Source organism: Lampris incognitus, chromosome 16 (genome assembly GCF_029633865.1).
Source record: "Lampris incognitus isolate fLamInc1 chromosome 16, fLamInc1.hap2, whole genome shotgun sequence".
In the NCBI taxonomy this organism is placed as follows: Eukaryota; Metazoa; Chordata; class Actinopteri; order Lampriformes; family Lampridae; genus Lampris; species Lampris incognitus.
In genome coordinates, this window is record NC_079226.1 from 28582637 (window position 1) to 28604378 (window position 21742).

The following is a 21742-nucleotide window of genomic DNA, read 5'->3' on the forward strand; positions in this document are numbered from 1 at the left end:
AACATACTTTGGGCTGAAATTCATGACTATAAATCACTAAGATCTTGACTGGAGGATAGTAGTTGTTTCAAAATGTAAATATCAACATCAGCTTCCATGCTTACAAATCTATCAAAGTAAAAAAGTCGTACTCTTTGGTGCATTGCTCCGCCTGCTCTCTCAACCTCTGCTGGTCCTGCTCATCCTCCACAGTGCAGAAGTCCCTGTTGCTATCGATCAACAGGTTCTGTTCAATCAAAGAACAAATTGAATCTTTACCCGGAGAATTAAATCCAATAAAATTGTTAAGACTTGTTATCTTAAACCAATAAGCGAACAAATTCTTTTGGAATACCTTGATGCCAATTTTGTCTCCATCTTTGAGGTGAAATGGTGCTCCCAGGAGAGACTCTGCCTTTTTCTTCTTTTTCCGTTTGGACACCTGTTGGCTCTTTTAGTGAAAAACACAAGACATATTGTTCACTAAAAGCAGCCTATACATTTGGAGATTTGATATGTAATTAAGTAAAAACAGCAGGGGGTTGTTCATCAATGATGCAATGATCACATTCTGAAATCCTAACAGTGAACACTTTTCTCTAAATCTCTGGGTCATTTTCCATCTAACACACCAACTCTGTTTTCCCCCAGCAGTCTCCTTCTGCCCCTCCATTGTTCCTTGTGTCACCCTAAAGTTTTGCTGAGCAGGATAATGCAAGCATACGTCTTCACCTGCCTTTTTTCTACTTCATCTCCCAAGAAATCTGTTGAGAGTAAGTCTCTTCCTTACCCAGTTGGAAATGGGGTCCCAAATGTGTTTGTCTGGCTGGTGTTTGGCCAGCAGCAATGAATCAGGACATAGGCCATAGTGGACAGCCAGGGCTGTGTGCAGGGAGCGGGGAGAGGAGTCACGGGTGGCATCCCAGATCAATTCTTCTGGAGGGTAGTAGCACCTCTCCCCTGGTATGCCCATCTGAATATGCAGTAACACCTCCTTAGGGCTGGGAAAATTGAAGGAAAGGGAAGGGACAGGTTCAAAAGAAAGGGAGAAATAAACTGTTGAATCAATACTCTGAAAGGTTGACTTCCTGAGGTGCTACATCCATTACAAATTTCATTTTTCCCTGGAAAAAAAAAGTCAGCACTATGGCAACCAACACCTTACCCAAGATCCTCCTCTGTCATCAACTGTTGCACACAAATGTCAGTATCATTGGCAAGCTTCAGCTTCCTAAAAAACAAAAAACAAGAGAGAAAACCAGAGAGAAAGAGAGAGAGAGAGAGCGAGAGAGAAATGGGGGGAGATGACTGATAAGTTCTGTTTATATCACACCAGAGAGGAAAAGGACTAATATGATGTTCCTACAAAGAAAACAGTACCTCACATAACCCAGAAATATTTATGGTGTTTTCATCTGAGTCCATCCTGGCCAAGAGACAGATACCAAGCCCTGTACTTGGGAATGTTGCTTTCTTCTGTAACCTATCACCATACCCTAGTTTATGTACTTTCTGTGCTCAGCACTCCACATGCAACGCTAAATGCCTTAAAGAGATACTTTTGATTTTAGATTTTGAGATACTTTGTTGATCCCCGTGGGGAAATTATGTTCTGCATTTAACCCATCCTAGCTGTGTAGCTAGGAGCAGTGGGCAGCTGCCGTGTAGCACCCGGGGACCAACTCCAGTTATTTCTTCCTATTGCCTTGGTCAGGGGCACAGACAGGAGTATAAACCCTAACATTCATGTCTTTTTGATGGTGGGGGAAACCAGAGCACCCGGAGAAAACCCACTGCAGACACGGGGAGAACATGCAAACTCCACACAGAGGACAACCTGGGATGACTACCAAAGCTGGACAATCCCGAGGTTCGAACCCAGGACCTTCTTGCTGTGAGGCGACAGCGCTAAACACTGCGCCACCGTGCTGCCCATGCAGTCACATGCTATTTCTGAGTTTCTGTAGCCAAATTTCCCACGCTGCATTTCTGCAGATTTGTGATATATGGAATTTCTTAACATAAAAACAGGTGCAGCTGAGGTGATTATGTAAGCTGGGGCTTGGATGTCAGGTCTTTTTCTTATTCTGTCTACGTGTCACTGGTGATGCCATCTGTTCCAAATTTAGCAGTGATTTGTTGGAACACACACACTGCAGTTGCATGGCATCATCGTCAAAAACTACACATTCCCCCAAGTTCCTGTTCAGCAGAAGAGGTAAATACCATGAGGCTGAAGTATCTCTTGAAGGGTTGAACCTGGACACCAAGCAAAGCAATTTTACTTTGTTGTACACCCTGATCCTAGCCAGGGATGTTTTGCAGGTTGTACATACCCAGGTCAACACCTTTATACTGACAGTCAACAGTCGAATTTACTGGATTGCTAGTCCAGTGGGAAAGAGGTGAAAATATAAGTAGCCTGAGGCCAGGAGGGGAGAGTGTGAGCATTTGTGTGTCTGTTTGTGTACCTGAGTGTGAGCTGTTGCCCTCTGAGGATACGTGCCGGTCTGTTTCCCTCTAACTGCCACACACGCAGGAATGCCGGAGAGGGAAAGCACACATGCTGAAGGGCTGGCAGTGTCAACACCTGATGCGTGCACAGAACATAGGCATGGTGAGAGTAATGACTCATCTTGTATGCAGACACAGTGAAATGATATGCACAGATGTATTTAATGTTGCCTGACCGGAGGTTTTCTATTGAGGAAAACAGGCAGATGCTGTCATCCATTTACGAATGCTTAATGTGCTGTAGAGCACTGAAATGATGTTAATGCTAATGCCAATAATGACAAAAACAGATCAACATTCTCTCTCTCCCTCACTTGCTTACTCATGCATGTAGTCCATGGGCCAGAGCCCAAAATTTCCTATTTCGGTACACTCAAGGTGGCAAAACTTACTTATAATTTTTGAAAGGATCCATGTCTGTAGATGATATTTTGGTATGATAACCATTCCTGAGTGGCAGCTGTATCACAGTTATCAGCTCATGAAGTTAACCACCCCCTAAAGTAAATTGCATTTTAGACGCTGGTGCATATCCTGGTTTAGCCTCATGGTCAGGACATTTTTCAATGTTCTATAATATTGTCTTTGGTATCATTTTAAAGGGGACCTTCTTAGCTTTCATTCAAGCCCTGTTGTGGATATTTCTCACAAATATAGAGGTCACTTGAGCTCTTCAACCCGTCAATAACACACATCTTTCTGCAATGTTCGCCTAAACTATATACTTTCTTTTAGCCCTGTGGCATCTAGGAATATCAGGGACACAAAACACAAAAACTGGAATACTCACAGGACTATAAAGATTCAGGAAATGTATAATATACCCATACTATTTCATTGTGTGAGGTGATTGTGAGCCTTAAATTAGAAGGGCATTATTACTAAGAAACTAACTAGACCAAAGCCAGTTAGTCCATGGGTCAGACCAGATATCGATATCACCCAAGGTGACACAACTTCACTGGTGCCATTTTATTTGGTACACTAACAGAAGTAAAATAATACATGATAACCTTTCCAAATGAGCAGCTATTTCATTTTTCTTTCAGGAAACCTGTTTCTGTGCCTCTCACGATTGTGTATTTGCCCAGATTTTTACAAATATAGCATTTCAACACCCCTGGTACTCATTAGCCTAGCTTAAACTCTGGGACAGTTCTTAGTTGGCCAACAACCAAGGATAACCAGTACTGTGTACTTCCATTCATTGTGCTAAGCTAGGCTAACGTGCAGCCAGATAGCTTTCTACTAAACACATATAGAGGAAACTGGTATCTATCTTCTTGTCTCACTCTGGAGAAGATTGTAAGCTAATTTCCCATAATGTTAGCATGTTCTTTTAATGTATATGTTAATATGATTAGTTAAAGTGGCTACGAGGAACTTTCATCTTGTGTTGATTTTAGCGGCCTCATGTGGACAAAATACAGCTGTTGCATAGCAACTAGGTAATGTATCTATTTGTGGCTATGTAAGATAAAAAATGGTAATATGACGCTGGTGAAGCAAAGTAAACTTTGTTTTAGTAGTGTTCATACACCTAAGTTACATCGATTTGTTTGTATGTGGCAGGTGAAAACTGACTGAATATGGCCACTGGTGAACAAGCAAGTTTTTACCCAATACCAAAGCGCCCACGGGTGGAGTGCATTATCCTCTGTTCTGATGATACAGATAAGCTGGTTTCACTACAAAGTGTCGACTCATGGAGAACTCTGCTCAGGGCAGCTCAGATACGAAATCATGCACCAGTTTTGAAACTGGCAAAAGACATTCCTGAGGGACAGATTCCAGCAATCTACTACCACAGAAAGTGTCGCAGTATCTTCACTATGAAGCAAATTCTTGATGGCCTCCTTGCAAAAGAAAAGAAAAGTTGTGTCTCTGCTGAAGAGAAACAATCTAAGAGAGTAGCTCGACATGCTCCAAGTACATCTAGGACTTATGATGCAGAGTGCATATTTTGTCAGAAAAACAGCAAATATTCCAAGAGACAGAATACGAGAGAAGTACTGGTGCAGTGTCGAGAACTGCGAGCTGATGCAAAGATCAGGAGTGCAGCCACAAAGAAAAGGGACAGCAGAATCCTTGCCATTGTGAGTAGAGACCTTGTAGCAGCTGAAGGGCACTACCACAGGTCATGCTATAGACTTTACACCAAAGAAGAGGTTTCCAAAGGAGAGGTTGCCAGCAATGAAGATGATGATGCTGCAGCCCAGTATGAAGCTGCTGTGAATAAGGCATACAATGAGCTGTTCCTCTTCATCAGGATGGAGCTTTTTGGCAATCCTCAAGTGATGACAATTACTGATCTCTCTTCTAGACTGGTAGCTTCAATGAACTCCCAAGGCATTGCCCAAGTCAAGGAATCAACCAAGAAGCACATAAGGCGAAACCTGGAGAGTGAGTTTGCTGAAGCCTTGCAGATATTCCCTGATGAGAAAGGAAAATTCCTCCTCTATCCCGATAACTTGTCCATGAGGGAACTTGCCAAAGAAAATCAGTCTCTCAAAAGGGAGCTGCAGACCCTGAAAAGTGTCAGTGCACAAGATGTTATAGCCAAAGCAGCCATCAAATTGAGAGCAGACATTAAAAGTCAAGATGTTCCTCAAACCTGGCCGCCTGAAGTCAAACCAGAAGCAGAATGTCCTACCATTCCAGAGTCGCTCATTATCTTCCTGTACTCTCTACTCACAGGCTCAAATGATCCTGATCATGCATCCCAGAGAGTGCAGTGCCTTCTGCAGTCATTTGGCCATGACATAGTATATGCAGTGACATGTGGAAATACCAAGCCTTCCAAGCACATTGTTCTGCCATTCAGTGTCAAATCGTTGACAGGAAATGTAGAGTTGATAAACATCCTCAACCGACTTGGTCACAGTGTGTCCTATTCACAGATGGAAGAGATCAACACTGCCCTGTGTCTCCAGAAACTCTCATCATCAGGGAGTGGCATTGCCCTTCCAGCTAACATCCATCCTGGCATATTCACAACTTTAGCCTGGGACAATATCGACCGTCTTGAAGAAACTGTCAGTGGTGAGGGAACATCTCACAGAGTCAATGGGATTGCTGTGCAAGCAAAGCCAGTCAACCCACTTCCTGTCCAACCCATGCCCACTGTTCCCAAAACAAAGAAGAAAAGCATTGATGGACCCCCACCAATGTTACCAACTTACAATGCTGGACAACGGGTAGGGCCACCACAAAGCAAAAAGTCAGATGCCGATACTGCAGCCAATACTAAGCTTGCCAGAGAGAAAAACCTTCTTTGGGTCCTAGCACGCATGTCACAACAAGAAAAACAGTCAGTCAGCAGCTGGACAGGCTTCAACATCCTGACTCGAGGAGAGATGACGGTCATCCCCGACAATATAGGCTATCTGCCTACCATCAATGCTCCAGCGACACAAATGTCTTCTGTCAACGAGGTGCTTAACCAGTCACTGAGCATCATGCAGTGCTTAGGCCTGAGGAAGATTGTCTGTGTCTTTGACCAAGCCCTGTATGCGAAGGCTGTCAAGATCACATGGAAACACCATGACAAGTTCCATGATATCATCGTTAGGCTTGGGGTATTCCACACCATCTGCACACTGCTGGCAATAATAGGAAAGCGTTTCCAAGATGCTGGACTCAAAGACCTCTGCATTGAGTCTGGCATGATTGCAGAAGGCTCAATTGCTGGTGTTCTGGATGGCCGCAAGTACAACAGGGCAGTGCGACTACACAAGCTCCTGTATGAGGCTCTCATGCGACTGACCTTGAATGGTTTCCTGTCCTGGTTGGAAGAAACTCACAGGAATGACATGGTTCATCTGAATGAGACACTGAAGACCATTGACAGCCTTGGGAAAGAAGTCTCACAACATGCTTTGAAGGAGGTCCTCGAGAACAGCTCTTGTACACGCATCATGGATCTATTTGAAGTCTACAGTGAGTTCCTTAGAGGTGGAAACGGCAGCCTCTTGAACTTCTGGATGTCCTATTTGGACATGGTTGAAATCTTGTTGGGGCTCATCCGAGCATCCAGAGAGGGAGACTGGATGCTACACTTGGCTAGCATTCGAGCAATGATCCCATGGTGCTTTGCTTATGACAGGATGAATTATGCACGCTACCTCCCCTACTACTACGCCCAGATGTCTGAGCTGCCCATCACACACCCAGATGTGTACACAGAATTCATGGAAGGAGGCTTCTCAGTCCAACTGGGCTCCACCAATCCCTTTGGCCGAATCCCTGTTGACCAAGCTATAGAAGAAACGGTGAACAAAGACACCCAAACAGCTGGAGGGACAAAGGGATTCAGCTTGAAGCCAGGAGCTGTGACCAAATATTATCTCACAGCTGAGTATAGAAGCATGTACCTCAGACAGCTGAGAGACCTGACAGGTCAAGGCAGGTGCAAATGGTCTCATCCAGATCTACAGAGTCCAAGGATCAAGAGAGATGAAGCAGATGTCCAGTCTCTCATGGACCTTATGGAGAATAACTGGCTCAATCCTATGTCCCCTGATGAGATTGATTTGGTTAGCCTCTCCACTGGCAACATGGCTCCACCTGATGTGACCATAGATCTCTTGAGAGCTCTTGAGAAAGGAGAAGAGGCCTACCAAGCATTCCAGCAAACAAGGTTAGATGCAGACCCACCACCTGTGAAATTCCACGACAAGATGACCAAGCAAAGTCTGAAAACATTCTCCAATGTCAGCACAAAACAAGCTCATGGAAAGAAAGCACAGGATGTGGTTCTGAAGGCAGATAGAAACCTTTTCAGTCACATGATCCTGGTGGCTGAAAGCAGGAAGGTGAATCTGAAGGATGTCCTTGCCTACCCATTGGGCCCACTACCATGGGCACTGGCAAATGCTGATGGGTCCTTACGAAAAACAAACAAGGCTGCACTTGCCAGAGAGCTTGAAAAGAATGTATCTCCTGCAGAAGACATCCCAATCCCATCTACTTCCATCATTGATGGGATGAGCCTGGTCCAAAAAATGAATGGCAACAACAAAACCTTTGCACAGGTGGCAGAGTCAGCCTTGACCCAGGTCCTCCATGAGGGAGCACAGAGTGGGAGGATTGATGTTGTTTTTGATGTCTATCACCAGACTTCGATCAAAGATGCTGAACGACTGAACCGGGGTGGAGACATCACTCTCCAGTACAAGAATCTTGCAGGGGGACACCACGTCCAGCAGTGGAGAAAATTTCTGTGCAGTTCCTCCAACAAGACCAGTCTCATCAAGTTTCTGGTGGAAGAGTGGAAACTCCCACGATACAGAGCTATGCTGCATGGCAAGGTGTTGTACATGACCTGTGAGGAAACCTGCTACAAGTTGACAGAAGATGGGTGTGAGGAAGCAGCAGAACTGCACTCCACACATGAAGAAGCTGACACCCGTCTGCTCCTGCATGCATTGCATGCAGCAAATGTGGGCTCAAAGTCAGTTATCATCACAGCTGAGGACACTGATGTCATGGTGCTTTGTCTTGGCTTCCAGAAGGACATCACCTGTCCCATCTACCAGAAGTGTGGGACTCAGAACCGCACACGGTTTGTCGACATCACCAAACTGGCAAGTTCACTTGGAGACAGCATCTGTGACAGCCTAATTGGCTTACATGCCTTCACAGGCTGCGACACTGTCAGTGCATTCGCTGGTCGAGGGAAGCTGAATGCCCTGAAGATAGTGAGAAAGCACACTTCCTGCCAAGAGACTTTTAGTCAACTGGGACAGACATGGAATGTGAGTGATGAGCTGTTCCAGAAAATTGATCAGTTCACCTGTCGGATGTATGTTGCTAATAGCAGCACTGCTGAGGTGAACAAACTGCGTTACCAGCTCTTCTGCACCAAAAGGGGAGAGGTTGAGTCCAGCCAGCTGCCACCATGTAGAGACTGTCTCTTTATGCATGTTCAACGAGCCAACTATCAGGCAGCAATATGGAAGTGCTGTCTGCAGGCTAACCCTGTGGTGCCAAGCCCTACGGAGTATGGATGGACAGACGATGAAGGCAAGCTGGCCATTTACTGGATGCGCTCCCCACCTGCACCAGATGTGGTCTTGGAAATGCTAACATGCAAGTGTGTGCATTCATGCAAAATGCCAAGCTGCATGTGCCTGTCAAATGGACTTCCATGCACAGACATGTGCAGGTTACAGACCTGCAGTAACCAAAAACAGCAGGATGGTCCAGAACTGGACTTTGAACTTGGGGAGTCAGATGATGAGAGAAACGAGCAGTTTGATGAATGACAGTGTGATGATTCTGATGGTATTACTGTGGTAGTAGTCTATTGATGCACAGGATGTTGATTCTGGACTTGGTTACCCAGAGCTTGATAACAATAATGTAACCATATTCACATATTCCCATTACCCTACCCATTACCATTACATATACCCACTAATGATATGGGATTACATGTATCATTGACTAAGTATATGTAAATGTCAATGTTGTTTAAAATATTAAAATAGTTCATTACCTCACTATGGTATTCCTTTTTATCATGTATTTTGATTGTGTATTTAAACAAATGTATAGAGACCAGTTTGTGACCCAACTGGCTTTGGTCTAGTTCTCTTTTTTTTTTTTTTTTTTTATTTATTTCTGATTTTTCCCTTTTTTCTCCCAATTTAGTGGCCAATTGATCCCTATTTTAATTCAAACACCCACCCTCGTATTGCATGTGTTCGCCAACTGCATCTCTCCGGTCGGCAGTCTCGAAGGAAAGCGCCTCCCCACTTTCGTGACAAGGCGAATCCAAGCCGAACCACTGTTTTTCCGACACACACAGAGACGCATTCACATGACGAACACAAGCCGACTCCGCCCCCCTCCCGAAGACAGCGTTGCCAATGATTGCTGCTTCATCGAGTCCGGCCATAGTCGGATCTGACGAGACCGGGGCGCAAACCCCAGTCCCCGGTGGGCAACTGCATCGACACCAAGCCGATGCTTAGACCGCTACGCCACCGCGGACCCCGTCTAGTTCTCATTTAAGGCTCACAATCACCTCACACAATGAAATAGTATGGGTATATTATACATTTCCTGAATCTTTACAATCCTGTGAGTATTCCAGTTTTTGTGTTTTGTGTCCCTGATATTCCTAGATGCCACAGGGCTAAAAGAAAGTATATAGTTTAGGCGAAAATTGCAGAAAGATGTGTGTTATTGACGGGTTGAAGAGCTCAAGTGACCTCTATATTTGTGAGAAATATCCACAACAGGGCTTGAATGAAAGCTAAGAAGGTCCCCTTTAAAATGATACCAAAGACAATATTATAGAACATTGAAAAATGTCCTGACCATGAGGCTAAACCAGGATATGAACCAGCGTCTAAAATGCAATTTAGTTTAGCGGGTGGTTAACTTCATGAGCTGATAACTGTGATACAGCTGCCACTCAGGAATGGTTATCATACCAAAATATCATCTACAGACATGGATCCTTTCAAAAATTATAAGTAAGTTTTGCCACCTTGAGTGTACCGAAATATCGTCTGGCCCATGGACTAATGTGCACACACGCACACACACACACACACACACACACACACACACACACACACACACACACACACACACACACACACACACACACACACACACACACACACACACAAACATCCAAACCCACCATACCTGAGTCTTGAGGTCCTCTAGCGTAGCCTCATCTGTGATCTCCACCTGTCCTATAGCTCTCAGCTCTACAAAGGCACCACCAGCAACAAACATAACACAAACAGATACAGCATATGACGTTGCCCACACACACACACACACACACACACACACACACACACACACACACACACACACGGCCTCTGTTGAAACAAATGAATTAGGAAATGATTGTGTGTGTGTGTGTGTGTGTGTGTGTTTGTGTGTGTGTGCGTGCACACATGCATGTGTCACCTGCACTCATTACTCCTAGCTTCTCTCCCTCAGAGAAGCCATTATTGGTGTGATTAAAGTCAGTTTCTATGGAGACTGCTGAGTCGTTGGTGGAATTCAGAGACAGCCACACTGACAGCTTGAGAAAACCCTGGGAGAGCAAGAAAATGGAGAGGATGACAGATCAGACACAATCAAGACTGAGGGGGAGAAAGAGACAGTGAGAGAGAGGGGTGCTATACATTAAACTATATAAAGAACAATCAGTTTCTAACAGAAAACTGTTGGAAGTACCTTTGGAGGTAGTTCTCCCTCTGTTACTACTAGCGTCTCTCCATGACTAATCTTCAACTCTGCCAGAGAAGCATCCTGGTTTTTTTTTGGGGGGGGGGGGTAAAGGGAAGAGAAGACAGCATAGATTCATATGAACTTCTTACTAGCCAATAGCTCATGTGCCAAATACTTCCATCACATGGAAGTGTGGCAAAAGAAGCGAATGGCCACAAACAATGTATGTGCCCAAATTCAGTTTCCTTGCATGGCTGTCTCCATCTTGTGGTGACAAGCTATGATAACACAATGAGCAGCATGATAATCCAACCAACTGCCTCCATGAACTGATAGGCTTGTTTCCAGATTCCATTTTCTAAAGATGCAACCCTTCTGTGAATGTACACGCGTTATTGTTTGCAAACACGGCAAGAAATCTGCACACAAATACATATGCCATTTTGTGAATGTTTCTGTTCAAAGCACATTAAATTCCATCTGTGCATTCAATTTTTTTTTAAAAGGGTGGGTACATATGTAGCTCCTATTAGAAGCAAACCCAGAAATCCCCCCCCCCATTTTTCTCCCCAATTGTACTTGGCCAATTACCCTATTTTCCAAAGCTGCCCCAATCGCTGCTCCACCCCCTCTGCCGATCCAGGGAGGGCTGCAGACTACCACATGCCTCCTCTGATGCATGTGGCGTCGCCAGCCGCTTCACCTGACAGTGAGGGGTTTCGCCAGGGGGGTGTAGCGCGTGGGAGGATCACGCTATTCCCCCCAGTCCCCCCCCCCCAACAGGCACCCCGATTGACCAGAGAAGGCGCTAGTGCAATGACCAGGACACGTACCCACATCCGGCTTCCCACCTGCGACCAAGCCTGGAGGTAACACGGGGATTCGAACCGGCAATCCCCGTGCTGGTAGGCAAACCCATAACTATGACGGTGCTAGCACCATCCTATAGGCTTGACAGGCCCACAAAATGGTTATGAGACCACAAGAAGAGGGCAAAGGTCATAGAGAGGGATGGGAGGGAGGATCGTTAGACCGAGTGACATACCTTGTCCATGAGTGGCTCTCCAACATCCTCACACCAATCCAGTCTCCTCAGGTGCCAACTATTGCCTATTGACACAACGAGAAAACATTAGTAGTCATTCACGACATAACTGTTAGTTGTCAATAGGTATGCTGTAACCTCCCATCTATAACTATTATTTATAAATCTATACGTATGTAATCTGTCTATTCCCTGCACTTACATGGGCACTCTGGCTCATCTGGAAAAGAGAAGTGGCCTCTATTACCCACATACATTTTTAAGTATGGGTTGCAAGAGGGAGCTTTTTGTCACATGAATGAAATACTGATTAGCAAATCTGCCCTGCCGAGAAATAAATTGGGGGAGTAAATATGGCATCTATACAAAAGTCCATTTTAGGTAACTCCTCTGTAAATGATTAAGAATCCACTCAGGACAAAGTAATCACTATCCAATTTTACCTTCAAGTCCCACAGCCTTAAGCATTGCTTTGAGACACTGCAAAAAAAAGAAAAGAAAAAAAGATTATGCACATATACATAAAGGAGGCGTTGACAATAGATGGACTGAGATCAAAAATATCATTACAGGGCACACAGTAACATGATAATGTCTCTACCTCTGCAACAGTCCAAGTCTGTTCTACAACAATGTCCATCGCTGTGCCAGCAGAGGACGCTGTGCCCACACAGAAGTGCAAGAACAACTGTAGCAACAGAATAAATCATTGAGAGGTTGTTAATGATGCCACAATTCATTTCTTCATTGTTTTCTTTCACCTCGTTTGCTTAAGTCTGTTACGGGGAAAAAAAACGTTTCCACAGACTGTAAACTGGAGTACACATATAATGGAACCCCAAACACAACATGAGGCGATGGTGCTTGAAGGAAATGTTCACCTGTCCATGAGTAAAAAATATTCATAAGGATGAAACTGGCAAACCTGTGATGCCTTTGGTGCAGCTCCAGGACAAAGAACCATGGTTGTCATGAGTCGAACTCCTGCATCCCGAACATTCAGCTCCTCACACACTGTCAAATACACACACACACACACACACACACACACACATACGCACTTGAAAATGCATATGCATTATAATCAAGCAAGATGTTTGTTATAACTGCTACTTTCGGCTGCTCCCATTAGGGGGTCGCCACAGCAGATCACCCGTTTCCATTTCTTCCTGTCCTCTGCATCTTCCTGTCACACCAGCCACCTGCATGTGCTCCCTCACCACATCCATAAACCTCCTCTTTGGCCTTCCTCTTTTCCTCTTGCCTGCCTGGCAGCTCCATATTCAGCATCCTTCTCCCAATATACTCAGCATCTCTTCTCCACACATGTCCAAGCCATCTCAATCTTGCCTCTCTTGCTTTGTCTCCAAACCGTCCAACCTGAGCTGCCCCTCATATACTCGTTCCTAATCTTGTCCTTCTTCGTCATTCCCAGTGAAAATCTTAGCATCTTCAACTCTGCCACCTCCAGCTCCACCTCCTGTCTTTTCATCAGTGCCACTGTCTCCAAACGATATAACATAGCTGGTCTCACAACCATCTTGTAAACCTCCCAAATCACTCCTGACACTCTTCTCCACCCACTCCACCCTGCCTGCACTCTCTTCTTCACCTCTCTTCTGCGCTCCCCGTTACTTTGGACAGTTGTTGTTTGTTATAACTACACAGGTTAAAATAATGAGAGATTAAAGATCATGATCATTGGATGATTTTTTTAACTTTATCATATTTAATTAAGCTAGGTTAGGGATCCAATCCACTAATGGAACTCTTAAATTACCTCTCAAGTAATAACAATTAAGTACCTGGAGGAAGGAGTTTCCCGGTTCGATCCAGCTGTCTCAGACAGCACTCCACACCTAGCAAAAGAGACATCAACACTACCTTCAAATACGTAGACTTCCAAAGCAAGGGCCAGGAATCATAGAAATGCACATGGCCAAAGGCAAGAGTTTGAATAATTGCTACTTGGACTAGAGCTGTTGACAGATACAGTTACATATGTAATACAGAGTGTCTTGCCTGCAAGCTGGTCCTTTAGCTGTAGCTCATCTATGGCTGTCTGCTTCACCTCAGACATCAACTAAGGAGACACACACACACACACACACACACACACAAATTTGTCTCAGAAAACAGTGCAAGAGCATACTAGAGAGAGCAACAAAGCTTGGGGCTGTGTATTGCTCTACTGACCATATTTCCAGAGGCCGGGACCTTCGTTTTCTTCCTCTCCCCCTCCTTTCCTGCTTTGTGAAGTTGGAACTCCACCTGCAGCCAGCGACAGTCTGATGGTGTTGTCACAGTGACCATATCTCCACTGCGACTGAACACACTAAGAAGAGCAGGGGGGAGCATTAGAAAGTACACAGATAAATACTAAAAGCACAAGAAAGCATACATGCACGCACACATATACAATGAGCAATACAAATACAACCCCCTCCCTTTCCCCCCCCAATTGTACCCAACCAATTACCCCACTCTTCCGAGCCGTCCCGGTTGCTGTTCCACCCCCCTCTGCCGACCCGGGGGGGGGCTGCAGACTACCACATGCCTCCTCCGATACATGTGGAGTCACCAGCTGTTTCTTTTCACCTGACAGTGTGAGTTTCACCGGGGGACGTAGCGCATGGGAGGATCACACTATTTACCCCCAGTCGCCCCCCCGCCCCCGAACAGGCACCCCAACTGACCAGAGGAGGCGCTAGTGCAGCGATCAGGACACATACCCACATCCGGCTTCCCACCCGCAGATACGGCCAATTGTGTCTGTAGGGACGACCGACCAAGCTGGAGGTAACAACGGGGATTCGAACCGGAGAGCCCCGTGTTGGTAGGCAACAGAATAGACCGCTATGCTACCCGGACACCCTACAAACACAATTTAATGTCTGAATAGGGTAGGGGTGGAACAAGGCAGGTAATATTTTTAATATCAACATTAAAGGCAATCATTTTTTCCTCACCTCCATCATTAACAGTGTAATCTGACCTAAGCGTATTCTGCGAGGTGGTTACATGCTAGGTAATTTGCACGTTGCAAAGGAAAGAGGAATATAATTTCTATTATGGATCACATGGTGTAACAAATTAATGTCAGGTGTGAATACAATCCAGCTAAACCACATATCACCTCGATCCATCTGTGAGACATGTTTTAACACCAGGTGTAAAAGGGGGCCATGGACACACCCACACTGACCTGCTGTCAAACGACTGCTGCTCCAGCACCAGCAGCGCGTCCCCGTCCTTCAGCGCCAGCTCTTTCAGCGTGCGCTGCATGTCTTCGGGTGGGAACACCCTCCACCCGCTGGCCCCTCCCCCCTCTCCTTGGCTCTGCCCTCCTCCCTTCCCTGCCCTGTGCTCCTGGCAAAGGAGACTGTCCTGGGGCTCCCCCAGGGCTTCCTTGACCTTCCCTAGGGTTATTCCCCCAGCGAAACCCTTCGGCTCCCTTTTAAGCCCTTGCCCCCCATTTTCGGCCCCGTCTCCAGCTTGCCCATCCCCCACCCCATTTTCCAGCACCCCCTCCCCGTAGTCCCCCAGGAAGGGGCGAACTACAGTCAATAGCACCGGCTCCCACTCCGTTCCAGTTAAAACAACGGCACCACACACCTGAGGAAACAAATAAAGGGAGTGAGACAGCTATCAGCCATTTAGGATCTGGACAACTGAGTGAGTTTGTTTACCTTCCCAAATCACCCATCACCTTGCAGACAAACCTTATTTCTACTGCTTGTATTTGTGACTTGGTGCTCTCTGTCACTGTCCCCAAGCATGCAACTACATATCAGATTTATATCGATTATAATGTTGACTGACAGGTAAATGAGGACTTTGCTTAATGGCTCAGCTCCCTTTTTACCATCTTCTGGTCTGATAAAGCAGCTGTACTATAACTTGTTGCAGCAACACAACCATCAATCACACACTCATTTCCATTGTTTAACATGAACAAAGCCCAGTAATTTAGAAAAGAGGCAAATCATACTTAGATGAAAAATTAAAACAAAGATAAAACGGTATAGATATGAATAAATGAATAAAACAGTAAAACCAAGAGAAGGCCATCGTAAAGAAGCAGGTTTTAAGAGGTGATATACAAAAGCTGACACTGATTCTGCTTGCCTGAGATGTTCAGGCAGTAAGTTCCATACCTGAGGGGTCCGCACTGAAATAAAGCACCCGTCCCCCATCGTAATGAGACGAGATGTAACACTGACCAGGAGACGCCTGCCTGAGGCTCTGAGGCTACACTGTGGCTCATAAGGGACCAGCATATCTGAAATAACTTTTGTTTTTACCCTGTGAGGGTTTTCCTCATCTGAATCGAGGGTCAAACGATATGGGCTGTTCACTCCATCCACCCATTTTCACAATGGACATGTAAGTTCATCTGAGACTGTAAATGTGAAGGAGGACTATCGAAATAAACTTGCTCACTCCCTTCCTCGAACAAACCATTTTTTCTTTATATACACCATGTGGTGCATATGTTGTAAAATTACTGGACTTTGGTGCAGTGATAGTTTTAAATGTATGGTGCATGTAGCAGATCATAGTGACCATCTCTCCCCTCACCTCTTTCCCATTCCACACAAACAGGTCAGAGTTGGTGTAGATGCCTGCACTGTACAGGGAGATGTTGTCATCTGGAAGCACAAATAAAATCAAAGACACCTTTTAAAAATGTAAAAAATATTACAGAGACACAACCCTACTATTTTCTCCCATTTTATGGGTTTATATCTTTTATTGTAGGTGTGACCTGTCAGCGTATTGTAGAGGTGTAGACCGGCTGGGAGACTCTTGGCCACAGTCAGAGCCATATCCCCTTCCCAAAGTTCCTGCATCTAGAAACACAGACGCACATGTCCGCACACACGCACACACACGCAAAGAAATATGTTACTGGAACACAGGCTGTCAAAACTCTGGCTTTTTTAAAATGCCAAAACAACAGTAACATTAAAGCTGCTGAATGTGACTTTGGAGCAGTGAGCAATTTTGACACAACTCCCCCAAAAATCGCCCCCACCCCCAAACACACACACTTTGCTTCCTCCTTCCCTTTGTAACCTCTCTCTCCAAACCAGGTTCAGGCGTGTGCATGAGTTTGCTCGTCATAACGGCAAAATTCATATCATCGTTGATAAAGCTTTGCATATAAAAAACATTTTTTCCCGCAAATCACTGTTACACCAACACTGTTGGCTGTGAAACACCGTTTTATTCTAAGATGAAATATTTATAAAGATCACCATTTCTAAAGGTGATTGGTCGTTTTAATTCGGTACAAATGGATTTTTGTGAATCAGAATACAGCCCCAGGAGCAGCCAGAGACCAGATTTGTTCACAGTACCTTTACTTGATGGATACCTGTGGGTATATGATGGGAATTTCGCCAAATATCACAAAATGGTGTTAAAAGACATTCACCTATGTCAGCTTTAATAGCACTATGTACGTATTTCCTCAGACATTGGTAGGACAGCTGATGTTGTGGATAAGGATATTACCTGGTATATGGCTAATCGCAAGTCTTCAACTGTCTTTCTACGGTCAAACCTAAGGGTGACAACACCATCCTGATCTTTGCCGATTCGCTGAAGGCCTCCATTTTCCAGCTTATATGAGGGTGCCAGGTGCAGGCGCAGCTCTATACTGTTATTACTGGCCTCAAACTCCTCACTGTAAAAGGTATGATATCGACAGCATGAACACATATCAATAATTATGCAATCTTCAAAACTATCTGAAAAAAATTTCAATAAACTGCCTCATTATTTTTTTGCCCTTGGTACTTCTCCATTCTACATCCATCCATCCATCCATTATCCAAACCGCGTATCCTGCTCTCAGGGTCATGGGGATGCTGGAGCCTATCCCAGCAGTCATTGGGCGGCAGGCAGGGAGACACCCTGGACAGGCCGCCAGGCCATCACAGGGCTGACTGACACACACACACACACACACACACACACACACACACACACACACACACACACACACACACACACACACACACACACACACACACACACACACACACACACACACCTAGGGAGAATTTAGTATGGCTGATTCACCTGACCTGCATGTCTTTGGACTGTGGGAGGAAACCGGAACACTCGGAAGAAACCCACACAGACGTGGAGGAAACATACAAACTCCACACAGAGGACGACCCGGAACGACCCCAAGGTTGGACTACCCCGAGGCTCGAACTCAGGACCTTCTTAGAGTGAGGCGATCGTGCTAACCACTGTGGCACCGTGCCCCCCCCCCATTCTACATGAATACTTAAAAAACAGGAATATTTGTTACTTATAATGTTGTGTACCCTTGCACTTAAACAAGTGACTGTTTGTAATTCTGATTATATAGCAAATGAAGCTTCTTCTGATTTGCCCTGAACAGCCAGATGACCAAATTCTAACTTAATGCCGTGTATGTATCTTTGTGTGTGCATGTGTGTACCGTCTCTGTTGCAAAACGCTGTTCTCCTCCTGAGCCATCTGCACTAGGTGAGCAGGAACTTTATACAGGGGATTGTTCAGGGCTAAAAACCAATAAACACCATAGGATGTTAAAGAATTCATTCACTCTCCCAATAGTCTCACAGCCTCTTTTGCCTTTACAGATAAACAGGGCCAATCCAGGCACTTGTGTGGGATGTCTGACTTGCTTAGTTATCAGTTTTCTATTAACTGTTATCATTTTACAGTGTGTAGATAGCAGACACAGGCGGATAAGTAATTTCATGACAGGTGAGCAAAAACCATAATAGATGTTTAGATTGAGTTTTCAAATTTTCTTTTTCTCTTTTTATTCTCTCATTCACCTCTTTCCCGTTACTGTCCAACCTAATGCAACAAGTACAACCGTAACACCAGAAGTCTGTTACCTTCACTGGGCCTGCACAGTTGTGCTTTCCTGTAAAACAGCATGTAGGCACTCTCTTTGCCCTGAAACTGCTTCTCTATGTCAGATTCCCTGATGGGGGTCACCATAGAGTCATTCAAGTCAAACCAGTGACTCAACTGCAATAAGGAGACAGGCATTTTTAAAAAGATCAAATGAGATAAAACCAAGGTTAAATAACTGAAAATAAAGTAGATGAAACATGCTTTCTTCAAAAAAGCATGTGCTGGTTATAGCTGCGTTTAAACTTTTGAAGTGGTGCTACAATGTGAAAGTGTCTCCAGAATACCTTCTGCTCAGCTTTCGGTTCCTGCTGCAGTTCTGTCTCAGTGCCCACAGCTCCTGGGTCCTGAGCTGGGGACGGATCAGGGTCAGCAGTTTGGTCTGCTGGGCTGGGGGGCTCTGTCATGGGGCTCGGCGGGTTAGCCTTCAGTGCCACTTGGGTGCCGTTAGACACCAAGATAAACACATCATTGTGGGACTTCAGGAACTATGACACAGATTATGGTAATAAGTAAAGAAAAAGGGGTTAGGAAATTACCCAGGCGATGAAGGGATAGTAGAACACAATAATCATCACAAAATTGCACATTTTGTTGCATATTAGGCTTTAGTTTAAATTTGTGGAGCAACTTTCTTCAGTGCTTCACAAGAAAATTATACCACTTTATAATTTATATGAGGCAAACATACCTTTCCTATGGGGCCATGCTGTTTTCTGAACTTCTTGCTCCAAGAGGAGCCGATTTTGTCCATCAGTTTCTGGCCAAGTTGGTCCAGCAGCACACTTTTGGATGGCTCCTGATTAAGGGGAAAGGAACAGAGCCAAGTAAGTAGGAATGTTATCATCTGATGATGGATTTGAAATATAGGTTAACATATAAAAGACAGGTAGAAACTTGACAAATTGCAGTCAAAATGAGGACACAAATTCAAGTGTTGATATACCTCGGCTATAATAGTAGTGAGCACAGACAGAGGGTCATCTTTCTCTAGCTCTGGCTCAGACATGCTGACCTCCTTGACTTTTTTCTGACTCTTAGGTTTAGCGTCCTCTTCCTGTAACCAAGACATAAATGTTATCAAAAGATTTACATTCATAAGCAAGCTGTTTTTACATGTAAAGGTCATACTTTAACAAGCATATGCAAATAATATCCCCTCTTGTAACAGCTCACACACTGGAGCACAAACTAGGAGTTATCAGGATGCTGTACCACCGAGCAATGTCCCCAACGACATCGCGGCCGGGGAAGGGAAGAAATCCCACATTAAACAGGCTCTGGTTAAGTGTGGTTATCCTGGGGCGTCCGGGTAGTGTAGCGGTCTATTCTGTTGCCTACCAACACGGGGCTTGTCGGTTCGAATCCCTATGTTACCTCCGGCTTGGTCAGGCGTCTCTACAGACTCAATTGGCCGTGTCTGCTGGCGGGAAGCCGGATGTGGGTATGTGTCCTTGTCACTTCACTAGCGCCTCCTCTGGTCGTTCAGGGCACCTGTTCAGGGCAGAGGGGGAACTGGGGGGAATAGCGTGATCCTCCCACACACTACGTCCCCCAGGCAAAACTCCTCACTGTCAGGTGAAAAGAAGCGGCTGGCGACTCCACATGTATCAGAGGAAGCATGTGGTAGTCTGCAGCCCTCCCCAGCTCGGCAGAGGGGGTGGAGCAGCGACCGGGACGGCTCAGAAAATAGGGTAACTGGCCAAATACAATTGGGGGGGAAAGGGGGGGGGGTCCAACAAAAAAATAAAAATAAAATAAAAGTATGGTTATCCCAACTGGGTGTTTGTCAAAGCCAGGAAGATGCCCAAACAGTACACCAGCCAACCAAAGAGAGAAGGACAACAGCTGCCTAAGCATAAATGAGTGGCGATTCCATATGTGGCGGGAGTGTGTGAAAAGTTAAGATGCATATTTTCCAAACATCGCTTCTCAGTTGCTTTCAAACCCCAAAACAGTAATTGGTCCACCCCAAGGATCGGGTCCCCCGGCAGAAATAGAGCAATATAGTGTACGCTGTTAAGTGCCGGGAGGATTGCCATGAGTTGTACATCAGGGAAACCAAACAGACGCTGCCCAGGAGGGGCACAACACAGAGGAGCTAACGTATCAAGCCAGGACGCTGCAGTCTACACCCATCTACAGGCCAGTGGCCACTCTTTCAAGGATGAGGATGTGCACATCCTTGATAGGGAGGAACGCTGGTTTGAGCGGGGAGTCAAAGAGGCCATCTATGTGAAGAGGGAACAACCATCCCTGAACCGAGGGGGGGGGGCCCTAAGAGTACATCTGTCGCCATCTTACAATGCTGTGATTGCAACTATTCCCCAATCCTCTGTGAATAGTTCACATGGTCATTGAAACTCTAGTTAATGGTCACGGCAATTTGCATATGAAACAGATCGTTTTTGGTCATTAAGCCACTACATTGTTTATAAGGGTGGGGATACCTGCATTTAGTTGAGACTGAAGAGGTCACTTAGATGAGTGATGAAACTATTCTCTCTCAATAAATATTGTATCCAGATGAACTGATTCAACTTTCTTTGAGCTCACACCTTGGTTTCTAACCTTTCATTTTATCACCTTACTTGCATCCTGCTGTAAGATAACCCCCCTTTTTCTTACCGGTGGCTCCCATTGGCCCAGCTGGTCGATATCTCTGATATACACATGGTAATGGCCACCATAGCAACCACCCTTGTGGATAATGACAGAAAAGAGCTCGTAGGAGTAATCCAAGTCTTCTCCTTCAGCCTGTGATGGGATGGGGACATACCAAGGTACATAGTCAAAAGCCATCCTACAGTAGGAAACATGTAACAACCTCTGTTACAACTGTTTCTGTATGTAGCTAAGTGTAGGCCTAGAAACTATGAAAAGGAAAAAGCAGTGCAGGTTAACGAGAATCAATTTCATAATCAGAACACCCCCCCCCAGAAATCTGCAGTTAAAAAAGCAAATCTGAATTCTGTAGCTGATTCTTATAATTCTACAATTGTAAATGATCAATTTCTGCAAAATTCTGCACCATTTAATTGTTTAAATATATTTAATTTGCCTTTTTAATTAAAA

The 21742-nt window shown here is 45.1% G+C and overlaps 1 protein-coding gene across 1 annotated transcript in view; it reads right to left on the reverse strand.

Annotated features, from left to right (window-relative positions):
• The window catches only part of usp40 (ubiquitin specific peptidase 40), a 28511-nt gene that overhangs the window by 2181 nt on the left and 4588 nt on the right, over positions 1–21742 (reverse strand). Inside the window, exons 7-31 of the mRNA XM_056295282.1 lie at positions 21296–21424; positions 19614–19724; positions 19359–19466; positions 18955–19155; positions 18649–18784; positions 18222–18303; positions 17261–17432; positions 16509–16593; positions 16322–16392; positions 14946–15355; positions 13937–14075; positions 13763–13823; positions 13546–13599; positions 12666–12754; positions 12342–12428; positions 12184–12220; positions 11741–11805; positions 10702–10776; positions 10429–10558; positions 10156–10220; positions 2451–2569; positions 1145–1210; positions 770–980; positions 335–430; positions 132–226 (exon numbers count right to left, since the gene is read on the reverse strand). Of these exons, the coding sequence (XP_056151257.1) occupies positions 132–226; positions 335–430; positions 770–980; positions 1145–1210; positions 2451–2569; positions 10156–10220; positions 10429–10558; positions 10702–10776; positions 11741–11805; positions 12184–12220; positions 12342–12428; positions 12666–12754; positions 13546–13599; positions 13763–13823; positions 13937–14075; positions 14946–15355; positions 16322–16392; positions 16509–16593; positions 17261–17432; positions 18222–18303; positions 18649–18784; positions 18955–19155; positions 19359–19466; positions 19614–19724; positions 21296–21424 (2894 nt within the window). The remainder of the gene's footprint in view (positions 1–131; positions 227–334; positions 431–769; positions 981–1144; positions 1211–2450; positions 2570–10155; positions 10221–10428; positions 10559–10701; positions 10777–11740; positions 11806–12183; positions 12221–12341; positions 12429–12665; positions 12755–13545; positions 13600–13762; positions 13824–13936; positions 14076–14945; positions 15356–16321; positions 16393–16508; positions 16594–17260; positions 17433–18221; positions 18304–18648; positions 18785–18954; positions 19156–19358; positions 19467–19613; positions 19725–21295; positions 21425–21742) is intronic.